The sequence below is a fragment of the Neoarius graeffei genome, chromosome 28 (assembly GCF_027579695.1).
Source record: "Neoarius graeffei isolate fNeoGra1 chromosome 28, fNeoGra1.pri, whole genome shotgun sequence".
NCBI lineage: Eukaryota > Metazoa > Chordata > Actinopteri > Siluriformes > Ariidae > Neoarius > Neoarius graeffei.
Genome location: NC_083596.1, coordinates 24645840 through 24669894, shown reverse-complemented (window position 1 = coordinate 24669894; position 24055 = coordinate 24645840). Strand labels below are relative to the sequence as shown.

At 41.4% G+C, this 24055-nt stretch overlaps 1 protein-coding gene across 1 annotated transcript; it reads right to left on the bottom strand.

Moving 5' to 3' along the window:
• Positions 1-3698: 3698 nt before the first annotated feature.
• Positions 3699-10826, bottom strand: glipr2 (GLI pathogenesis-related 2). Its single transcript, XM_060912214.1, has 5 exons — positions 10742-10826; positions 10613-10638; positions 4283-4492; positions 4122-4199; positions 3699-3901 (listed from the first exon to the last, which is right to left on the bottom strand). The coding sequence occupies exons 2-5, from the start codon at positions 10617-10619 to the stop codon at positions 3699-3701; spliced, it is 498 nt and encodes a 165-aa protein (XP_060768197.1). The 5' UTR covers positions 10620-10638; positions 10742-10826.
• Positions 10827-24055: the final 13229 nt, after the last annotated feature.

The following is a 24055-nucleotide window of genomic DNA, read 5'->3' as shown; positions in this document are numbered from 1 at the left end:
CAACGCCTGATATGTATCCCCTTGGATACTCACCGGTATGCGATACGCTCCGGCCCGATCAAGGGCTGCTTCTGGCGCGTCGGGGATCCGAACCACCGCGCCCACCTCCATTGCCATGCACGGCTGTTGGAGGTGGCCTGGTTCCCCACAGCACCAGCAAACCGGCCCGGGCTTCCTCTCTGCACCGGTGTTCTGGGGCTCACTCACCTGAGGGGGGGGAGAGACAGACACAGAAGGGAGAAACGGGAGGGCACCGTGGGTGCGGCGGGCCGGCTGGGGTGGTGCCAGCCGCTGCCTCCACGGTGGGGGAATGGGGTGAGGACAGGACACAGGAGGAGGGGGAGAGAGAGAGAGAGAGAGAGAGAGAAGAGGAGAGAAGAGAAGAGGCTGTCTGCTGTCCTGCTGCCGGAACAGCCACCAAATGGTCCTCCGCCAGCTCGATGGCCTGATCCAGCGACGCCGGGCGGTGGCACTGGACCCACTCCGCGGTTCCTGTCGGCAAGCGTGCGATGAACTGTTCCAGCACCACCTGATCGACGATCTCCTCGGCGTCGCGGTTGTTGGCCCTCAGCCACCGCCAGCAGGCATCCCAGAGTTGCTGGCCAAACTCGAACAGCCGGCCGACTTCCTCCAAGCGCAGGGCGCGGAAGCGCTGGCGCTGCTGTTCAGGGGTGCGCCCCACACGCTGGAGGATGGCCCGGCGAAGGTCCGCATAGGCCAGCCGGCGGTCAGCGGGGAGCTGTAGCGCGGCCAGCTGTGCCTCTCCCGTTACTGGGGGAGGAGGTGCGCCGCGTGCTGATCCATTGGCCACCCTGAGGTCTCCGCAACTTGCTCAAAGAGCGTGATGAAAGCTTCGGGGTCATCCTGCAGGCCCATCTTTGTCAGGGTGAGGGAGGACGGGCCCACGGTGGAAGCGTCGGTTGTCCCCGCTGACGCGAGGAGGTGCCGGAACGCCTGTCGGTCCTCTTGCTGGGCCAACATCAGGGCCTCGAAGCGCTGCTCCTGCTCCTTACGGAGCATGACTAGCGCCTGGTGCTGGCTTTGTTGGGCTGTGGCGAGGGCGTGGACCAGGTCGGCGAACGGGGAAGACTCCATGGGGCGGTTCGGCGTTGGTGCTCCACGTCCCAGGTTTCAGCACCACTGTAGCGGTTCAGTGTTGGTGGGTGGAGCACAGAGGACGGCAGGACAGAGATCAGGTTCAACAATCGCGTTTATTGCTATACTTTTCAGTTTAACAATCTTTTCAAATAGACACACACACGACTGGCGTCTTGTTCGGGGATGAGCTCTCCTCTGCTCTCCCTCTTTGAATAGGGCATGGTCACTGGGAAGATGCACACAAACACAGATTAACTGACGTCAGGTGTAGTGATTCTGCCACTTACCTTCCCTGACTCCACCCTCCTGTCACAGACCAACGCTTGACCACGCCCCCGCTGCCACATATGGATAGAGGAAAAGAGTTATTCCACTCAATCTTGTCGTACATGGCTTATAGCCAACTCAGTGCTGTGCACCTTGTCGGCTATCAGCTCACGTACGACTCGATTTCATGGAATAACTGTTATATACTTTGAAAACAAATTACACTTCTGAGCTGGTTGATGCATCTGCTCCCTACTTCAACAAATCAGTATTATTTAACAAATAATACACACATTTTACAATACAGTATCTTGCAAGATCACTACTGAAATAAAGAAATGTGAACTCCATGTCATATATTTGGTGTTCTGCTTCCCCAGAGTTTGAAATACCATATGCCTTTGTTATTGTTTTGGTTCAAGCATCCATTTCCTCTGAGTTAGTGATTGTTTTTAGGAACTATGCTAATAGCAAAAATTTTTTCACCCATTAAAGCAGAGTTTCATATGCTTATATATATATATATATATATATATATATATATATATATATATATATATATATATATATATATATAAAAGTTCTCCTAAGTTCATGTCACCTATGTCTTGTCTTGAGTGTGGCAGCGGGGGCGTGGTCAAGCACCGGTCTGTGACAGGAGGGCGGAGTCAGGGAAGGTAAGTGGCAGAATTACTACACCTGAGAGCAATTAACCTGTGTTTGTGTGTCTTCCCAGTGACCGCGCCCTATATCAGGAGGGAGAGCGAGAGCGGAAGGAGCTCAGCCCTAAACCAGACGCCGGTTGTGTGTGTGTGTCTGTGGTAGTAACTGCATATTGTTAGACTGAAAAGTGTGGCAATAAAGCCGAGTTGTGAACCTGATCTCTGTCCTGCCGTCCTCTGTGCTCCACCCACACATAGGGAACATACTACATTGAGTTAATCATGTGGTGTATATCTTTCCAGGTCTTTTTCACTTTAATCACATGTTCTTGTATCCTTACCTGCTTAATATGCCTTTGTTTCTTTGTTCCTAGTTTTCATACTCAAATAATCAGGATAATTATATGAATATGCAAAAAGTTCTAGCAACTTTTGGAACATTTAATAACTATTTTCCTTTGAGTTAGCAATAGTGGGGTTTGGAACTTGTAATGCAAAAGGAACACTACTTTACAATGACATGTTCTTACTACTTGACTACTTTATGGACATTTTGTTTCTAGTGTAAATTATCTTTGAACCTACCCATAAATCCTTTGTGCATTTGTATCCTAGTGTCTTGTGCTTCACTGTAGCCTGCCTTATTAGCAATAAACAAAATTAAACATCTTTTGTAGCTGGTGTTTGGTGTTTGACACTGCCTAGTTACCATGTATTACAACTATTTTCTCTTTAAAACTGTTTCAGATTAGACCACAGCCTTTGAATAGGATTCTGATTAAGGCATAAAACAGAAAGTATTCTATTTAAATTGATTTGTTATGGGTTTTTTTTTTTGCATCAAGATCATGTTATATGACAAATTCTCTTTTCAGATCACACCAGTATGCTATGACAAACTGCTGTACATTCTACAGGAATCAGGAAACCCTAAGTCTCACACAATGTTGCTGCCTCCACCTTACTTCACAAAATGACCCTTTTGGTTTTGAGATGTAATGTTGTGTTTTCCTGAAAAATAGTACTGGGTATGTTTCCCAGTATTATTAACTAATTTTATTTTGAGATCTGCATTTTTTTCTTTCTTCTACAACCTTTCTCCCTTCCATAGACACCAGTCATTTGTTCCATGTTTATTCTTATGATGCACTTATAAGCTCGGAAGTGAAAGAGTCTGCAGATTTTTAGCTGATACTCTGGGGTTCCCTTGTCACATCATTGCTCCACATCATGGCCATATGTTAGTCTATATAGAAGATCTATTTGGTGCCCACTTCAGGGAAAATAATAAAGCTTCAAGACTGTAGACTGATGGAAGACAAAGACATTTGTTTTGTGATCCTTTACCATCTTATAAACCTAAAAATAGAGGTTCCCTGATGTCTCTTTTTATTGGTTCAGATTGGAGGTGAATAGAATTCTCTTATTTGAATGTCTCATCTTCAGGTTCGCAATGACTTTGATTAAACAACTTGATTAATAGAAATCTAGGACTGTAACATGATCTGCTTGTTGTCTTTTTAAGATTACATGAAGATGAAGGAAATCTTGCAACTGAAAGTTGCTCACACTCATTTATTTGTCTTAATTGCTTATCTAAAAATTATTGCACAGAGAATTATTTATAAAGAATGTGGTTCACCATTTTCAGAGACAGTGATCATACTAACTTTAACTAAAGTGCTTCTTCACCAACACTGGATTATCTTGGTTCTTTGGTAATAATATTGGTAGGACGTTCTTCTCAAAGTAGCCAGCATTGGTGATATTGCCTGCTGGTGAGTAGTGGCCCACCACAATGGTTGTAGTCCCATCTGTGGCCACCCCGACACCCAGTTGCTTAGAGTCCTTCCATACCACCTGCGTGAAGTGGCCTTATCAGCCAACAAAAGTATGTGTCAATATATAATTTACATGAAACCATAAAGCTGTTTGTTCTTTTGTCAATGTTTTTATTAAAAGATACAGTATGTTAAAAAAGGGGTACAACCACTATGACTATAAATTCAGTATACATTTAGCTACCAATGTGATCTCCATCTCAGCTGCTTTTTCTGATAATGACTGCAAGACAGTGCTTTTATGTTGGTTTACCTGTTCCAGAGCTGAATCCTGGTCTTGTGAAGTTATAGTTCTTAATTTCATTGTACCAGCTGTCTACTGCTATACGCCCTGTTGAAAAACATAACTTCATGACATCTAAAAGGCCATGAAAGACTAGCAACCAACCAGTAATCAGTCAACCTGTTACCTACCTGTAACTTTTTTGGGTGGTGAGCTATATTTATAGTACAGGTTCTCTCCAAGGTTGGTACTGCTATGTTTTAGGGTTCTGACTGACAACAGATGATTAGCCCATACCTGAGCAGAACTATTTAGATTGGAATCCAGTGTAAGAGGCAGTGCTTGATGCTTTAAACGGTATTCATTGTGAGCCTGCAGGAACTCTGTTGCAAAGCTGGCATCTGTTTAAAAGAAAAGCAAAAGTTTGAATCATATATATTTATTAGCCTAAAACAAAAAGGATAATACAGCTGAGATCTTGCAGGAATGTGTCCTGTCCAGTCAGAAGGGGAATTGCCTTTCATGCTGCTCATGGCAGAAATAGAAATACAAAAATCTGACTAATTTTTTTGCAGGTGGATGTTTACAGTTGACAATATGTGTCTTGTGTTCGGAGCCATGAGTCAATTATGTTATACAGTATTCAGCTTCCTACACATTTCAAATATCCATATCTCCACACAAATAGTCATGAATGTAGACAACATTATCATTGCAAATTCCTGAAAAAAAAACCCTTTCACCAGGATGACAATCAAGATAGCATATTCTTAACCCTCATGTTGTTCTGTTGACCATATGAGAGTTTGGCAGAGAATTGACAGATCTGTCACTACAACTCAATAATTAAAATTACACTGTAAAACTTTGATATAAATTTACAGTGAAATCTCAACAGTCCCTCCTTGAAGTGGGGTGCTAGACAGTGCACCACGAGGGGACTCCATTGTTTTACTGGGGGACTTCAACACTCATGTGGGCAATGACAGTGAGACCTGGAGGGATGTGATTGGAAGGAACGGCCTGCCGGATCTGAACCCGAGCGTTGTTCAGTTGTTGGACTTCTGTGCCATGCATGGTTTGGCCATAACGAACACCATGTTTGAGCACAAGGGTGTCCATAAGTGCACGTGGCATGAGGACACCCTAGGCTGTATATCGATGATTGACTTTGTAGTCATTTCATCTGATCTACGACCGTATGTCTTGGACACTTGGGTGAAGAGAGGAGCAGAGCTGTCAACTGATCACTACCTGGTGGTGAGCTGGATCAGATGGTGGGGGAGGAGGCCAGACAGACCTGGTAGGCCCAAACGTGTAGTGAGGGTATGCTGGGAACGTCTGGTGGAGGCTCCCATCCATCGGCTCTTCAACTGCCACATCAGCAAAGCTTCAACTGCATACCGGGGGAGGATGGGGACATTGAGTCTGAGTGGACCATGTTCTGCACCTCCATTGCTGAGGTGGCCGTGCAGAGCTGTGGCTGCAAGGTTGTTGGTGCCTGTCGTGGCAGTAATCCCTGAACCTGGTGGTGGACATTTGCGGTAAGGGGAGCTGTCAGGCTGAAGAAGGAGTCCTATTGGGCTTGGTTAGCCTGTGGGTCTCCAGAGGCAACTGACAGATACTGATGGGCCAAGCAGAATGCGGCTCTGGCAGTCACTGAAGCAAAAACTTGGGTATGGGAGGAGTTCGGTGAGGCCATGGAAAGTGACTTTCTGTCAGCCTTGAAGAGATTCTGGCAAACCATCCGGCGGCTCAGGAGGGGGAAGCAGTGCTCCGTCCCTACTGTTCACAGCAATGATGGAGTGCTGTTGACCTCAACTGGGACATCATCCGACGGTGGAAGGAGAACTCTGAGGATCTCCTCAATCCCACCTTCATGTTGTCCAAGGAGGATGCAGAGTCTGAGGGTGCTTGGGAGGACTCGCCCATCACAGGGGCTGAGGTTGCTGGGTGGTTAAAAAGCTTTTTGGTGGCCAGGCTCTGGGGGTGGATGAGATTTGTCCTGAGTTCCTGAAGGCACTGGATGTTGTTGGGCTGTCTTGGCTGATACGCCTCTTCAACATTGTGTGGAGGTCGGGGACAGTGCCTCTGGATTGGCAGAATGGGGTGGTGGTCCCCCTTGGGGGACCAGAGAGTGTGTTCCAACTATAGGGGGATCACACTTCTCAGCCTCCCTGGGAAAGCTTATGCTGGAGTGCTAGAGAGCTGGGAGGAGACCCCGGGGCAGAACCAGGACACGCTGGAGAGATCTCTCGGCTGGCCTGGGAATGCCTTGGTATTCCCCTGGAAGAGCTGGTGGAGGTGGCCGGGGAGAGGGAAGTCTGGGCTGCTCTGCAGGCTGCTACCCCCACCACCAGGATCTGGATAAGCAGTAGAAGATGGATGGATGGATGGATGGATGGATGGATGGATGGATGGATGGATGGATGGATGGATGGATGGATCTCAACAGTATTCTGCTGTCTTAATCATACTGTAAAGTGCAATAAAATCTGGGAGAAAAAAGGTGATTACCACCAATATTTGTGCCAATAATTGCAGTAATTTACTGTAAACAGCTAAGCATCTTGGGAAGGTGAAAGAAAAGTGTGGGCTCAAAATTTTAAACGTTAACTGATGTAACAAGATCTTTTCATTTTCTTGTAAAAGATGGTTTTGCAGCTTGTGTTTTATTTTTGTTGATTTCAATTTTGAAGCACATCTGCCAGCCAGTTTCTGTCACCACAAAGGCACTATAACCTCCTCAGCCTTTTGTCACAGGTGTCCAGAGCTGCATGGACACCTCAACCTCCACTGAATAAGTTGCCTTTTTAATTTTTTTTTGCCATTATCCTTGTCATTGAAGTAAAAAATAATTGAGACTTTCTCCAATTTAATTTTCTGTCAGTTAGAACACTGTTATAACACAGTTGTTGAAAAGTTTCATATTTGCAGTGTTCGAGCTAGCTAAAATTAGCACATTTGCCTCAGTTTACATACAGTGTACAACATTAAAACAACTCTTGCTTTTGCTGGAAGATAGTTTATCATACTGACTAATGTGCTGAGGTAGTAAGTTGAGTGCTTTGTGTTTTCCAGATTAGCAAAAAGAATTAGCTAGAGAATTAAAATTACCTCAATAAGTAAATGCTAGTTAATGTTAACTAGTTAGCTAAAATAAATGCACGTCAGCATGTTTTCTTGGTTTACATTAACATTAAAACAACACTTTATTTTGCTAGAAGATAACTATAATGTGAGGTAGTAAATCTAAGTGTTTTGTTTTCCACAATTGGCGATAAGAGCCAGACAAGACTTTTTTTATATGACCTTTTTAGACCCATGCTCCAATTCACTATTTTTGTTCTTTGTGCCACTATTGCAAACAGTTAGCTTATGTTAATTTTATAATAAAGTACATTATGGTTATCACCATGTCAGGTTTGCTGGCCACATAATTTCTTCCCCACAAAAAAGAAAAAAGTAAGTGATTACAATTCATTTAGCTTTTTTATGTTTGACAAATGATCTCATCTCATCTCATTATCTCTAGCCACTTTATCCTGTTCTACAGGGTCGCAGGCAAGCTGGAGCCTATCCCAGCTGACTACGGGCGAAAGGCGGGGTACACCCTGGACAAGTCGCCAGGTCATCACAGGGCTGACACATAGACACAGACAACCATTCACACTCACATTCACACCTACAGTCAATTTAGAGTCACCAGTTAACCTAACCTGCATGTCTTTGGACTGTGGGGGAAACCGGAGCACCCGGAGGAAACCCACGCGGACACGGGGAGAACATGCAAACTCCACTCAGAAAGGCCCTCGTCGGCCATGGGGCTCAAACCCAGACCTTCTTGCTGTGAGGCGACAGTGCTAACCACTACACCACCGTGCCGCCCGTAGTCATAACTGTGAAACAAAATTTGCATTTGTGAAGCATATGAAAATTCATAATTTTTCAAACATTCTAGTTCATTCTTTGTCAATCTGCATGCATCTGCAAGGTCAAATAACTCATGTTGTTACTGTGCTTTTTTTAAGATGTCTGCCACACCAGCCATTATACAGTTGACTGTCCCACTGGCTGACACCCCATGTTTCATTGTGGCTGGTAAGTATGAGATTTTCAATGTATATACAAAATGCACAGCTGCACTCTCTGTGGGTGTTTAAGACAGACAAATTGCACTAGAAATTAGACAAATGGCAATTCTGGACAATTTAGACTACTTCGTTTATAGGCAAAAAAAATCCAAAGGAATATTTAAGTGCATTTGTTATAAAGAGTTGAAAAGCAGATGGTATCTAAGTTATTTACAGCTGACAACAACAATAAAAATGACAAAAAAGGCAATACTGATTGAATGTTTATTGTTTTATTTATGTTTTTACTGTTATATATCCTAAAGTACAACTTTTGCAATGTCTTATTAAAGCAGTACTACTGGTCAAACATGTTCTTTTTCATGTTATCAACTAAATTTTAAAGTAATTGACTTGCCACACTTTGCCATATGAATACAATCTATCAGAAGAGATTGATTCAATTATTTTTGCCATTTCTAGTAACGCTGATGTTTATAATCTAATATTTCTTTCAGGTCCAATGACAGGAACCTCCTTTGTTCTGGGGCTTGCTGTAGTCTTCTCCTACTACTACAATTTCAATCTTCAGTATCAACATGATGCAGCATGCACACTGGAATTCATTCAGAGGTATATGCTTTTTCCATACATACTGTACCACACAGCTTGACATGATTGACTTTTCTTCATACATTGATGTTGTCCAATAACCTACTGATAATCACTGGTGCCTCGGACACAAGAACAGCAACTATACATTACTGCTGCCTTGACCAATATATGGCTGATACTATTTCCTTTCCATCACATTCTTCTTTTTAACTTGATCAGTGGTGTGAATTGATACATAGTGAAATATGACAATAACATGGCTCAGTATTCTGGACCACCACTTTGTACTGAACAGATTCTTGCTTGATACGCTGCATTCATTAATGAATGTCACCTGAAAGAAGAATATTTTTCATCCTGCAATGTTTTTCAAGACCTGCATTGGCATCAATCCTGAGAGGGGCACAAAAGCATGCCATGAGAAAGTGCAGAGCAAGAAGAGCGGGAAGATGGTCAAAAAGAAGGCAATGTCAGTGAATCCGTATGTCTGGAAACTTATCAAGAAGCTCAGTGACTTCAAGTGGGACTTTATCTGCTCTTCCATACACACACACACACACACACACACACACACACACACACACACACACACTCTATCTCACCCAGCCATGTGTTCACTTATTTACTCCCTCACTCACTCATTCAGTGACTAAACCCAGTGTCTTTTCTTCTTCAAACTGTTGGAGCTCAAGTTTTACACTGTTCAGTAAAATAGAAACAGTAAAATCATTTTGTATTCAGTTCCCTGCTGTAATACTCATGCAAACTAGACTGCTGCTGTTCTGCAGCAGGTTAATTAAAAACAGCTAGTTTGTTCTTTTCTAAATACAAATAAATAAATAAAAAATTGTTACTGCAAGTTACCAAATATTGTATGCACTGTCATTTAAATAAAAAATTGTAAATCTTTCAAACGAATGAAGCAAAGAAACAGTAACAGGCATAGAGTTGAGGTTTATTCAGGTCACTTGTTACACTGTTTTTTTCCAGAAAATATTTGAGAAGGAACTACATAATGAAGATTGTCCCATTATTATTATTATTATTATTATTATTATTATTATTATTATTATTATTATTATTATTATTAACAGTTTTTTTGTTCAGCAAATTACTGTGTATTTACAGTATGTAAGCTGTGTTTGAATCATTCAAACACAGCTTACATACTGTAAATACACAGTAATTTGCTGACAAAACTGTGACCAGCATTGTGCTGTAAATTTACAAGAATACCGTAAAGAACTGTACAGTTATTTCTAATAAAATACTGTAATTCTAAAATACAGTAAGGAACTGTAAAAAACAAAAAAACAAACAAAAAAGTACTTTGCTGGTGAAGCTGCTGCCAGTTAAGTACTGTAAATTCACAGTGAAAAGTTTTACAGTGTAGGTAATTTAATGTGAACTGATGTGTGTAATGCATATAAGCTAGTGTTTAGATACAATAACTAGCCAGTTTACCTAAGCTCAGCAGATAGTAAATAACTAAAGTAATGTCATACATGCAGTACACTAAAAGTTATGAATTTTGAGGACATTGAATGGAGAACCAAGTACTGAAAAAGTACTTGGTTCTCCATTCAATGTCCTCAATCACTGCCCAAAAAATTTAGTTGCACATCAGAATGCAAGTTTGATGTTTATGTTTCCTCACAGAAACATTCAAGATGTGAAATATGTCATGACAGGGGCATGATATTCCACTAGAGGTTTGTCTTTTTGGTAGAAAAAAAATGCAGGGGAAAAAGAAACGAAATGTTTCAAATAATGAAATCAAAATTTTGAGTAAAGAAAATGAAAAAGACAGGCAAGCCAAAACAATGCACTCACCTGCCATATTAGATGTGTTGTAAAGGCTGTAAGGCAAAAGAGAATTATGTTATGAACTGTTATTGGTACATTATTTCTCTGTTTGATTTATGTAATGTTTATAAGCTCATCATGTATTTAAGATCATACCTGTTGTTAATGAATAGTCCAGTCTTGCTTGTTCTCTCTTCTCTTCCTCTGGTTTCCCTTTCACTATTTATCTCAGAACAAGTGCACCTCCCTCACAGGTTAAGAGTCTACTGTGAATTAAATAAGCTGACTTTCTTTAATTTTCACTCAGTTATCATAACACATGTACTCTCACAGAGGAATGAGGTCTGGGGAAAATGGGTAGGGCATTCTTCCAAAATCCCAGACAGGTACACACCCTTATTTTCAGACACAGGTGCAAATTAGTATTTAATAACAGCCACAAAAGGGGGGGGGGGACTACAATCTATTTACTTATTCTCACCCAGTCCACTGATTTTCTTAACAAACCACAAAGAATTCCAACATAATTACATTTATTAAAGACCGGATTTTGCACAGCTGCTAATTTTAATGTGTTTGTTTTATGGAAAATACGAAGCATCTGTGTTCAAGAGGATTTTTAAATTACAAATTTAATGTAAGTCCACTTCTTTTATGATGCTTGTATATACGGTACATATAGGTCCAAACATGAGACAAGACTTTGACTAAAAATTGGAGACCCTTTGTGAAAATTTACTTTAACATTGGAGTGAAATGTAGAATATTTTAAATACTTACATGAATTTCAAAATTTCTTAATATTTAACATGTCTCCCTTTTGCTTTAATGACAGCATGCACTTAAGCTGGCCTGTACTCCACAAGTTTGTGTAAAACCTGGCAATTCATCAAATCCATCGGCTGAAGTGCTTGGTCAATGTCATATATTTTCTAAAATTTAAATCATGATCTAGATACAATGCAGAATATTGAATACTGAGCAATTCCTTTCTTTGTTTCAAAGTTTTGAAAATTCTAAAAAAAAAACCCTTTTAATTTCAGTTTTGAATAAGGTGAGGAATACAAAGAAAAATGCATGGTGCCTACAGTGAAACATGGTGGTGGCAGTGTCCTTATGTGGGGCTGCATGAGTGCTGCTGGTGTCGGGGAGCTGCATTTCATTGATGGCATCATGAATTCACAGATGTATTGCTCTATACTGAAAGAGAAGATGCTACCATCACTCCGTGCCCTTGGTCATCGTGCACTTTTCCAACATGACAGTGATCCTAAACACACATCTAAGGCCACTGTTGGATTTCTGAAGAAGAACAGGGTGAAAGTGATTCAGTGGCCAAGTATCTCTCCTGATCTGAACCCAATCGAACATCTATGGGGAATTCTGAAGAGACAAGTTGAGCATCACTCTCCATCCAGCATCCAGTCACTAAAAGAGGTCATTGTTGAAGAATGGAAAAAGATTGATGTTGCAAAATGTCGCCAACTTGTTCATTCCATGCCTAGAAGACTTGGTGCTGTCATTAAAAATCATGGAGGCCATACAAAGTACTAGATGTAGTAGTTTTTGTTGTGGGGTGTACTCATTTTTGCACCACCCTAATTTGAGTAAAACTGAAAAATGTGTAATCTAAGTTTATATTATTAACCTTACTTTCATGTTATAAGTTAAACAGATGTTATGTAAAACTTTGTCTTTTCAACATTTTGGAAATTGTTTGTGTTCATTGAGATATTGTTTAAAATGTTACTTTTCAAAGGGGGTGTACTCATTTACGCTGAGCACTGTACATGAATAAAAGTATTTCGATCCGTTTGTGCACATTTGTACACACACACACACACACACACACACACACACACACACACACACACACAAAATTGCGTTCAAACAGTTTTTAAAAAATTAACTGTTTACTGTTTTAATGATGTGACAGCACCCCATTAGCCCTCAGATGACTCCAAACATGTGCTGGGTGGTGTCAAAACATTTAACAGTGAAAACATTTAACAGTTAATTTATTTCAATTTGTTTGAGCACATTTTTTTTTATTTTGTGCACAAACAATGCACAAATGAATCAAAATACTTTTATTCACTTTCTCATCATATGTGCTGCCAAATTCAGACAACTAATTTGAAGCACACAATTGTCTAGAATGTCTTTCTATGCTGTAATATTAAGATGTCCCTTCACTGAAACTAAGGGACCCAAACCTGTTCCAAAAAGACAATGCTCCTGCATATCCACAAAGCAAGCTCCATAAAGACAGAAAAGGACCACATCATTAGTGGAAGCAATAAAATAATTTTTAAATCAGTATTTTGCATTAAATTATTGATTTCTTTAATAAGCAACTGTGTAATAAGTGGGATAATGTACAGCGAGCCAGTCATTATCACAAAATAAATCCCTTCAGGGTGACCCAAGACCCCTCCACTTTATGTCAGGGTCCTGTATCACGCTGTGATTTATTTCACCATAATGACCAGCTTGCTGTACATTATCCCTTATATAATGGGATTTTCAGGTGTAATTGGTTAGGTATACACATACTTTTGGCAATATAGTGTATGTTATCAGTAAGAATAAGTAATAAAGTGAAATGTAAATAAATAAATAAATGGTAACAGATGTAGGATAATAGTAGCACAGCTAAATTGTGTCATAGTGCAGGCAGTAGTAGTACTGAACAAAATGTTACTGGAAAGAACAAAGAATAGAATTAAAGCTCTGGTTAGCTGGTTAGCCCGTCATGAATAAATTCAGTTTTGGCAGTTATAGATGAGACTCAAAGTAGGCTGTGTAATACATGTTCTGTGCCAGAAATTGTGAAGCATATTCTGTGTAAGTTAAATGTAGTAAGTTGTTTGATTGTGTTAAGGGGAGACTGGATAAATCTGGACATGTTTTATGAAACATTGCGTGATCCCATATATTTAGTAACTAGATGAGCCTCCCTGGAAATAACATTTGAAAATGTTTTTATCGGATACAGGACTGACTGCTTGAGTGGACTAGGGCGGGGCTGACACAAGTGCTTCCAAGCAGATGTTAAAGGAGCTTAATACTCAGCTACTTCTGATGCTCTGCCTCTGATGAAATCTAAGACAAGATGGAGCAGTGTAACTCATTGGGTAATGCATGTAAACCTAATTAAGTTTTATTAATATGTTGCAGATCCCAGTTGTTGGATTCACAGATATACCAAGTATAAGTATATGAGTCTGTCTTAGAAACTGGGTACTGTGGGGGTACCCCACTAAATATACTCACAGTCAATAAACTATACGGTTTTGAATGGTGATGTTGGTTTTAATTTGAAATAAAATGATGAAAGAAATAATACTGTACAGATAAAACTAAATCTTTGATGTGAATACTCTATTCAGAATTTGGCAAAAATTCTGAAAATTTGTGGAAAAATGGTGGTTTGATCTGGGACATGATAAATGGTTGACTACATCGCATTCCCTTAAAAAGGTTGTAGCCCACTGAAAAGTCTACAGTTATCACTAATTGTATTTTAAGTTGTAACTTTATACACCTAGGCATTGGTGCGCTCATAGAATAACCATAACCGTAATAAAACATCATGCAAAATATTTGATCACCATTGTAACTCCATTTTCCGCAGACCCAAAACCAATACGATCATGTGTTTTGATCTAAACAGAAAGCCTCAGGGTCAAGGTCACTACCTCACCAAAAGTAGGAACTTAAAATCACTACACCATATAAACATTTACTTATAACTCTGCGATTTTGTTTTTTAAAACGAAAGCTGAAAGTTAGGTATAGAATGTTTCTTACAGAATATGTTACGATGGTAGCTGGTCTTGTATGAATTTCTGAGCTATAAAATGAGTTGTGGTCTATTTTTTACTGTAGCGTGTTATTTGTGTGCGGGGAAGGACACACATTAACAATTTGCATGTGCAGAATGGAATTTTCCACTCCAACAGTTAGAAGTTGATCGTGCTTCCATTTGCGGTCTTTCTGTTACGCGGGTGATCTGTTCAGACGTTATCACTGAAAAGGTGAGTTTTGACAGCTTTATTTTGTTTTAGTCTTGCAGTATAAGGCAATAGAATGTTTCTTTTTCATCTTACTTTCATATTTCGTAGTGTTTGCGTATTTTTGGCCAATATTTTGCAACCATGGTCAATTTAGATCGAACTTTTGATAATTTACGGCCAGTCATTTTGCCCTGCCCCTGCTTCACGCTCCGTCCGGTGCACAGGCGATTGCTCTAAGGCAACGAGGGAGGCTCAGCCTCCTCTAAAAATGACGAACATCGTGTAGCATGAATTGCGCTAGGCTTATGTTATAGCCGACCTTATAACATTGCTATTTCAGATCCAGAATCATAGAAATATATGTGCTCAACCCAACTACAGTGCGAAATCATTCCATTATAACTTTCCCCAGTTCGCCTAATGTGTGCATGAGTTTTTCCCCCTTGTGACAGCGCGATGCAGCCCAGCCTCAGTGGACTTCAATGGCATTTGGGAGCTATGTGCTTTTCAATCTCAAAATGCAAGATGATTATTGGACAAATACTGCGAAAACGCCCGCCCACCGGACTCCCAGCCTCAGTGGACTTCAATGGCATTTGAGAGCTATGCGCTTTTCAATCTCAAAATGCAAGACGGTTATTGGACAAATACTGTGAAAATGCCCGCCCACGGACTCCCAGCCTCAGTGGACTTCAATGGCATTTGGGAGCTATGCGCTTTTCAATCTCAAAATGCAAGACGGTTATTGGACAAATACTGCGAAAATGCCCGCCTACGGACTCCGAGCCTCACAGTGGGAGGGACATGGCAGTTTCCGCGAGGAGACTGGTGATTGGTGAAAGCGGCCGGATATTTTCTTTGATTGACAGCTCGTTTCAAATATCGACAGGCAGCGGTGAATCTCAGTTCAGTCCCATGCGGATTCGCAAGTGGTGTGGTGTATTGTAAGAGATCAGCTTACATTTCGATTTCATTCATTACATACGGTTTCTACCAGCTTTTTTAGTTTGTATATATTTTCATTGTAAATAAAGTGTAAATACAGTGTTGTCAAGTTTGCTATCTTAGTTCCAGAAATTTCGTTTATTTGAGTGACTGGACTTGAACTTGAGGGGGGCTAGTCAGCTAGCAAGAAAGCTGCGCACGGATGCCAAGCATTGTTGATTTAATTTTGGCAAAGCCATTTGCCAGTCTTCCTTTCGAGGAAAAAATTAAAATTAATGAGCAGGGGGCAGCACGGTGGTGTAGTGGTTAGCGCTGTCACCTCACAGCAAGAAGGTCCTGGGTTCGAGCCCCGGGGCCGGCGAGGGCCTTTCTGTGTGGAGTTTGCATGTTCTCCCCATGTCCGTGTGGGTTTCCTCCGGGTGCTCCGGTTTCCCCCACAGTCCAAAGACATGCAGGTTAGGTTAACTGGTGACTCTAAATTGACCGTAGGTGTGAATGTGAGTGTGAATGGTTGTCTGTGTCTATGTGTTGGCCCTGTGATGACCTGGCGACTTGTCCAGGGTGTACCCCGCCTTTCGCCCGTAGTCAGCTGGGATAGGCTCCAGCTTGCCTGCGACCCTGTAGAAGGATAAAGCGGCTAGAGATAATGAGATGAGATGAGATATATTTTCATTGTAAATAAAGTGTAAATAGTGTTGTCAAGTTTGCTATCTTAGTTCCAGAAATTTCGTTTATTTGAGTGACTGGACTTGAACTTGAGGGGGGCTAGTCAGCTAGCAAGAAAACTGCGCACGGATGCCAAGCATTGTTGATTTAATTTTGGCAAAGCCATTTGCCAGTCTTCCTTTCGAGGAAAAAATTAAAATTAATGAGCAGGGGGCAGCACGGTGGTGTAGTGGTTAGCGCTGTCACCTCACAGCAAGAAGGTCCTGGGTTCGAGCCCCGGGGCCGGCGAGGGCCTTTCTGTGTGGAGTTTGCATGTTCTCCCCGTGTCCGTGTGGGTTTCCTCCGGGTGCTCCGGTTTCCCCCACAGTCCAAAGACATGCAGGTTAGGTTAACTGGTGACTCTAAATTGACCGTAGGTGTGAATGTGAGTGTGAATGGTTGTCTGTATCTATGTGTCAGCCCTGTGATGACCTGGCGACTTGTCCAGGGTGTACCCCGCCTTTCGCCCATAGTCAGCTGGGATAGGCTCCAGCTTGCCTGCGACCCTGTAGAAGGATAAAGCGGCTAGAGATAATGAGATGAGATGAGATAATGAGCAGGGTAGACCAACGCCTCAAATTGACTTGGTGAAAAAGGTAGGGAATAATACTCGTTCCTTTCAGCTCTCCTGGTACGAGAAAGTGAATTGGCTAACAGCAAGTGACCCACATCAACAACAGTAAATAGGCTACTTTAGTAATATGTCATGGATGGACCAAAAATATAGAATCTATTTAAAATGTTTATGCTGAGTATATTATATTGGAATATATATTTCTCTGGATATGAATTAAACACAGCTACAATTTGGAAAACATTTTTAAACAAAAACACAGCTGAGAACATTTCACACTACAGACTTGGATTAAAAGTGAAGGGTTATCAAAATTGTCAATAAAACATTTCTCAGTCAAAATAAGTAAAATATAGGGAAAGTGTCATTGAATGAAATGTGTGGCACCCAGCTCTATGTTTGGCTCCCCAAGGTCAGTGCTTGTGCCTATTCCAGAACACTCTGCTGTTACTGCTGAGGTTCCTGACAAAGAGCTGCTTTCAATAATGATCAATTTTTAAACAACATGCCACAATTTTAAAATATAAAATGTTATAATATACCCCCCAACACCACCATCATGTATATTGGACATAGGCTAATGGGCCAAAAGAACCTGTTATTTCACAGTTTGTGACCCTGCCAACAATCAGCCAGATCAGAGGTAAGAGTATGGGCAAAATTGATGTTTTTTCTTTTTTCTTTTAAAATCTGGAAATATTGTAACCGACCAGCCTCCCCTGTTTGAAAGACTACCAGCCGCCACTGGTCCGGTGCGGTAGTGATGTCCCATTGCTCGTGCGCCGCAGCAGAGACCCGCGTGACCTTCAGCCGGTACAGTCGCTGTTCTTTTACCACCGCCGTTATTCTCATCTTTCCGGTGTGTTCTTGATTTTCCCATTGTGTCCTATTGTTCTATTTCACCATATCAAATACCCAAAATGTATCATTGTGGCAGCGGGGGCATGGCCGAGCGTCAGTCTGTGAATGGAGGGCGGAGTCAGGGAAGGTAAGTGGCAGAATCACTGCACCTGACGGGAATTAATGTGTGTTTGTGTGTCTTCCCCAGTGACCGCGCCCTATAAGAGGAGAGGGAGAGCAGCGGAAGGGAGCTCTCTCCCCAACCAGAATGCTTGTGTATGTGCGCGTGTGACTGGGAGAGTGTAGAGTAAAGAGCTAATAAGAGTAATAAGGTTACAGTGTTTTCTGTATTTAACACCTCTCTGTTTTTAGCACCAATATTTTATGACAGTCATTCAGAATTAGTCTATATCAGGGCTTTTCAAAGTGTGGGGCATGCCTCCCCTGGGGGGCGCCAGAGTTCTTAAGGGGGGCGCAACGTGAGGAAAAATAAACCAGAATAAGTTACTATTGCGGACATTTAGCGAACTTCAGCTAGCCTTTACCAGAGACAAAATGGATCGATTTTTAGTACCTAAAGCTACAGTGAGTGAGGAGACAAAGTCTGGGCCAAGCAAAAAAATGGAGCCTCCAGGATGTTGCGATTTGCAACTTCAACGCAAATTCAACCAATCCCCGCGAATTCAGGGCGGTGTTGCAATTATATCCAATCACTGCAACCTTCCCGCAAATTTGACCAATCATTGGCGTCGTCTTGAGGTGACGTCGACAAACTACCTTCCGCCTTCCTTCCGTGTATACGTTCAAGAGAAGCAGCATGCACGCAGTGTTGCCAGATTGGGTGGTTTCAAGTGGATTTTCGTGGGTTTTGAACATATTTTGGACTGGAAAACGTCAGCAGTATCTGGCAACACTGCATGTGCGAGTCAGTGTTTATGTAGGCTTAAATTCTGTTACTGAAAGTGTGTTATGTTTACAGTGAAGGACTGTGTGCACTTTACATTATTTTTTTTAGTTAATACAAGAAATTAATGGATGCCAACATTTTTGCCAAAATGGTCTTTTATTTTCCATTGTTTAGGCAGCTTCAGCATCATACTGTGAGATTCTGTTCAAATTGTTTTTTTCTTCTATGAAGCCTGAGCCATTTATTTTATTAGTTTATAATTATTGTTTAATTTAGTCTTCAGGAGAGACTGCCTGCATACAGTACTAGTATTAATAGTTTTTTTTCTTACATGAAAGCTGAGGCATTTATATTATATTTTAAGGTAACTTCATGTTGTGCTGTGAGGTTCTATGCACTTTAACTTTTGAACCAACAGGTGCATTTGGATAAGTAAAGCCTATTTTTCTGCATTTTTGTAGTCCTGGTAATCTTTTATATTGGTAAAGTTGTTTATAGGACCATTTCTCAGTGTCTTTGTTTTTTTAATCAATAGTTTTTCAGTAATGACTTAATATTTAACATATCACTCAATTTTAATCACAAAAAGAGAAAATCGCAACAATTTCTCACAACTTTCACTTCCTCCCTCAATGTAAATCGCAACAAAAACCTAAAAAACACCGCAACTTTCATCGCAATTTTTTGGAAAACCCCCCGCAACATCAGACATTTTAGCCCGCAACAATCACAAAAAAGGCCCACAAAATCCTGGGGGGACTGATAAAAGCAGGAAGTATGACCACAATTATTTAAAGTTTGGATTTTCATAGCCTGGGCCTGCCCATCCTAAGTATGACGCAACACAGGGGGCTGTTGCGAACTCGCAGAGCTTTGAAGTTTCGTTAGCCAGACTAGGATTTTCATGGACTGGATCTGAAGATGCTCCACTGCCAAGTGTGTTGTCTGCCAAGAGGTGCTAGCTAACGATGCTATGAGATGTTTAAAATGTGTAAAACAAGATGTTTTAAAAAGCACAGATGTTTAAAATGTGAAAAAGAAAAAAATAAAAATGTGTACAACAACCATTTTTTAAAAATACGAATGGAACATTAAGTATAGCAACAACAAAAATTGTGAGGGGGGGCGCTGTTGTTTATTTGCTCTCCGAGGAGGGGCTGACTCTCCCACACTTTGAAAAGCCCTGGCCTAGATAAACGTTCATTATTGAAAGGAAACAAATTACACTTTGATGCTGAGCTGGGTTGCCATACACAAAACCAGCCTAATGGCCATTCAGAACAAGACAAAACTAGTCCTATTGTCAATAAAAACAATCCGGTTCCAAAACTTAAAAATTGATCCTCAAAAACCCTGTATCAAAGTTCATAATTATTACTACTATTGCCAAAACTTCCATAGTGTCTAAAGTTTTGTAAAAGCCAATCATTAGACATTAATGTTAAGTGCGTAGAAATGACTGGACCCAAAAGCGAGATGCAAGACTAGCAGTTCAGCATGTAAGGTTGATTTTTGAACAAAAGCAAGCAGAAGATCATCGCTGTGTCTGAAATCACTCACTCATTCACTACTCCCTACTCACTATCTAGGGAATTCTGTATAGAGGACTATATAGTGAGCTCATTGGTAAAATGAAAAAACACTTTCAGACACTACTCTGCCGCACCGTTATTTACGTCATTACTGTTGCCCAATTAAAACATGCCAAATTAGTTGCCTGGTGGGTTTTCAAAATAATAAATACATGCATGTAATGAATACATATTATACGGTGGGACAGTGGTGTATTGGTTAGCACTGTCACCTCACAGCAAGAAGGTTCTAGGTTTGAGCCCAGTGGCTGATGGGGGCCTTTCTGTGTGGAGTTTGCATGTTCTCCCCGTGTCTGCGTGGGTTTCCTTCGGGTGCTCGGGTTTCCCCCACAGTCCAAAGACATGCAGGTTAGGCTAATTGGTGGTTCTAAATCAACTGTAGGTGTGAATGTGAGTGTGAATGGTTGTCTCTTTGTGTCAGTCCTGCGATGACCTGGCGACTTGTTCTGGGTGTACCCCACCTCTCGCCCATAGTCAGCTGGGATAGGCTCCAGCTTGCTCGCAACCCTGCACAGGATAAGCGGTTACAGATAATGGATGGATGTTGTTAAATGTAGGCTTATTTGCCATAGTCGCATAAGCAACAACTTCAGTGAACAGTGTAACTACAACCTTGTAAAAATTTTCTCACACTGTGAAACTGGGAAATTGGACCTTCCCATCAAGTTGTCTCATATGGTGAGTATTTGTTGCCAGCTGGGATAGGCTCCAGCTTGCCCATGATCCTGCACAGGATAAGTGGTTACGGATAATGGATGGATAGACATATTATATTGAGCGTATTTCCCACATTAATAAATACAAATTACTTTGTGTCTGCTGCATCTTTCAGTTGTCTTAAATCAAGGCTGAATACTTTCTTCTTTGCCACTGCCTTTTATTAAATCAAATTTGAGGCTTTTGATTAACACTCTGCTTTGCACTATAACTTTTATTCTTGTATTTTATCTGTCTTATTCTATTTTAGCTTATTTTCTGTTCTCTTATTATTTTTAATTGTATTTGAATGTCCATTTATAATGTGTTTCTTCCTCCATCCATTGACCCACAACACACTACAATATTATTGTCATTCTTTCAGTGTGATCGCAATGCATGATGGTATATATTACTTGTTTAGTGACAATCGGTTGTGCACTACTTTTCACGATGCATTGTAGGATACTATGAGTCCACTATATAGGGTGTAATAATCCTCACTATACATTCAGACATCACTACAAAATGGCGAGCTCACTATATAGTCCACTATATAGTGAGTAGTGAGCGATTTCGGATACAGCACAGAGGTTTTCCAGGAGAGCTGAGTGGACAGGCAGAGCAGGAATGAAGACCAGTTGGCAGACTGGGGTGTCTGGCAGACTGGTAACAGGAAGGCAGTGGATTACAAGTAGACTGAATGATCTGGCGAAGACTGGATTGCAGAATCAGGGTGTATATACTGCTGGAGCTTGATTGCTGGATGGATTGCAGTTGTGCAGACAGATTTGCAGCAGGAGTTGACTGGCCACAGCAGGAAAGCAGGAGAGCCACACCCAGAGAGACAGACAAGAAACAAAAGGGAGAGGAAACAGCTGAGACAAGAGGAATGAGAAAGAGGCACAACTGGACTATGACAATTAAATCTGGCAGTTAGGTACACAAGCTTTCTTAGAGTTTGGCTTAAAATGGAATTGTATTAGTGGAGCAAAATTATGAATAAATAAGGACATTGAAAGAAGGTGATATTATTTCTATATATTTGCCCATGTTTGTTACCTACACATCACAGAGAAGTAAATAAAAGGAAAGAGATCATGTTCACAAAAAGGCCAGTCTGGCTGCAGATTAGCATTCCAGTCAAGCAGGAGCTACAAGTGATTCCACTTGTTTAAGCGTTTAATTGTTTTTGGTCTTCAACTTGCTGATAAGTTGAATCAGGTGTGGCTCCTGCTTAGTGGCTGCATCCACAATTTCAAACATGTATATCATGCTTAAATTTATTAAGTGTCCATCAAATCATCCAAGGAATTCTCTTAAAAATATGTGTTATGTAATTGTGGCCAGTAGGAGGCAACAAATACTCACCATAGGAGACAACTGGATGGGAACGTCCGATTTCCCAGTTTCACAGTGTGAGAAAATTATTACAAGGCTGTAGTTACACTGTTCACCAAAGTTGTTGCTTATGTGACTATGGCAAATAAGCCTACATTTAGCAACATCCATCCATTATCTGTAACTGCTTATCCTGTGCAGGGTCATGAGCAAGCTGGAGCCTATCCCAGCTGACTATGGGCGAGAGGCAGGGTACACCCTGGACAAGTCGCCAGATGATCGCAGGGCTCACACATAGAGACAAACAACCATTCACACTCACATTCACACCTATGGTTGATTTAGAGACACCAATTAACCTAACCTGTATGTCTTTGGACTGTGGGGGAAACCAGAGCACCCAGAGGAAACCCATGCAGACACGGGGAGAACATGCAAACTCTACACAGAAAGGCCCCCATTGGCCACTGGGCTCGAACCCAGAACCTTCTTGCTGTGAGGCGACAGTGCTAACCACTACACCACCATGCTGCCATTTAGCAACATACACATCTGTATTTAAAGAAACTATATTGGCATTTAAGACAGCACAGTGGTACAGTGGTTATAACTGTCGCCTCACAACAAAAAGGTTCTATGTTTGATACTCGCGTCTGACTGGGGTATTTCTGCATGGATCTTGCATGTCCTCCCCGTGCATCTGTGGGTTTGCTCTGGTTTCCTCCCACAGAAAAAAGACATGTAGATTAGATCAACTGGCTACTCTAAATTGCCCCAAAGATGTGGATGTGAGTGTGAATGGTTGTTTGTCTCTGTGTTAACCCTGCAATAGATTAGCAACCTGCCCAGGGTGTACCACAAAAGCAGATTGGCTCCAGTTTCCCCTGTGACCCTGAGAGATAAGCAGTATAGATAATAGATGAAAGGATGGGCGGATGGATCTTAACATTTAATCAGAATTAAGTTATTAACATGCTTAACATACTTGGGGTACCATATGTAACAGAGTAGAAGGAGTACTTGGTTAAATTATTTTAAATGGTGCAAGGATGCCCTCTAGTGGTAGCCTGGTACAGTGTAGTGGGAGATCGCATGAAATTGCTCAAAGCAATTCAGGACACTGAATGGGTAGGTCACGTTTTTGAGAGGTCTGGGATAAACTTTGTTCTACTAGATTATAAGTACACAGAAGCATGATTTATCATGCAGTTTGGTTAATAATTTAGGCTTACTATTTTGAGATGATTTCATGATGTGTATATCAGTAGTTTTAGGTTTATTTACTTGTTTGACTAGCATGCTAATTGCCTTCTACCCACATTGTCTAGAGAGTTATCCAGACCGATCTGTAGGCTAAGTCCCACGACTCCACTGTAGCTTAAATGTATTTCAGCAAATAAAAGGGAGCTTGTGATCCACCCGGCTGTCCAAGTGTCTGATGGTGTGTGTGTGGAACCAGTAGAGTGGTGCTGCAGAGGTGAACCCATCACATTGCAGCTGTGACCCGTCACATTGGTGCCGTGACCTGACGAGTTGGATCTTCGCCCGACCCGGGACCGTTCTACTGGACATCTCCTGCATGTTGTGTGGTGGGCAGCCCATCATATCACACTGCTCCCATAGTAGACTATAGGATATTTGGTTTAATTTTTATCCCTGTTGCATTTTTCTTTATTAGACTTTACTGATTGCATTTGATATTAGCTTGTTAATTAATATTTCAACATGAGCTTCAGACCACAGTATTTCAGTACTCCACTGGGCAACTCCGTAGGTAGGGGTAGGGGAATTCCAGCATTGAGGTTCAACAGTCCTGTTCAGAGGGGTGATGTTAATGTTGTGGGTGATAGT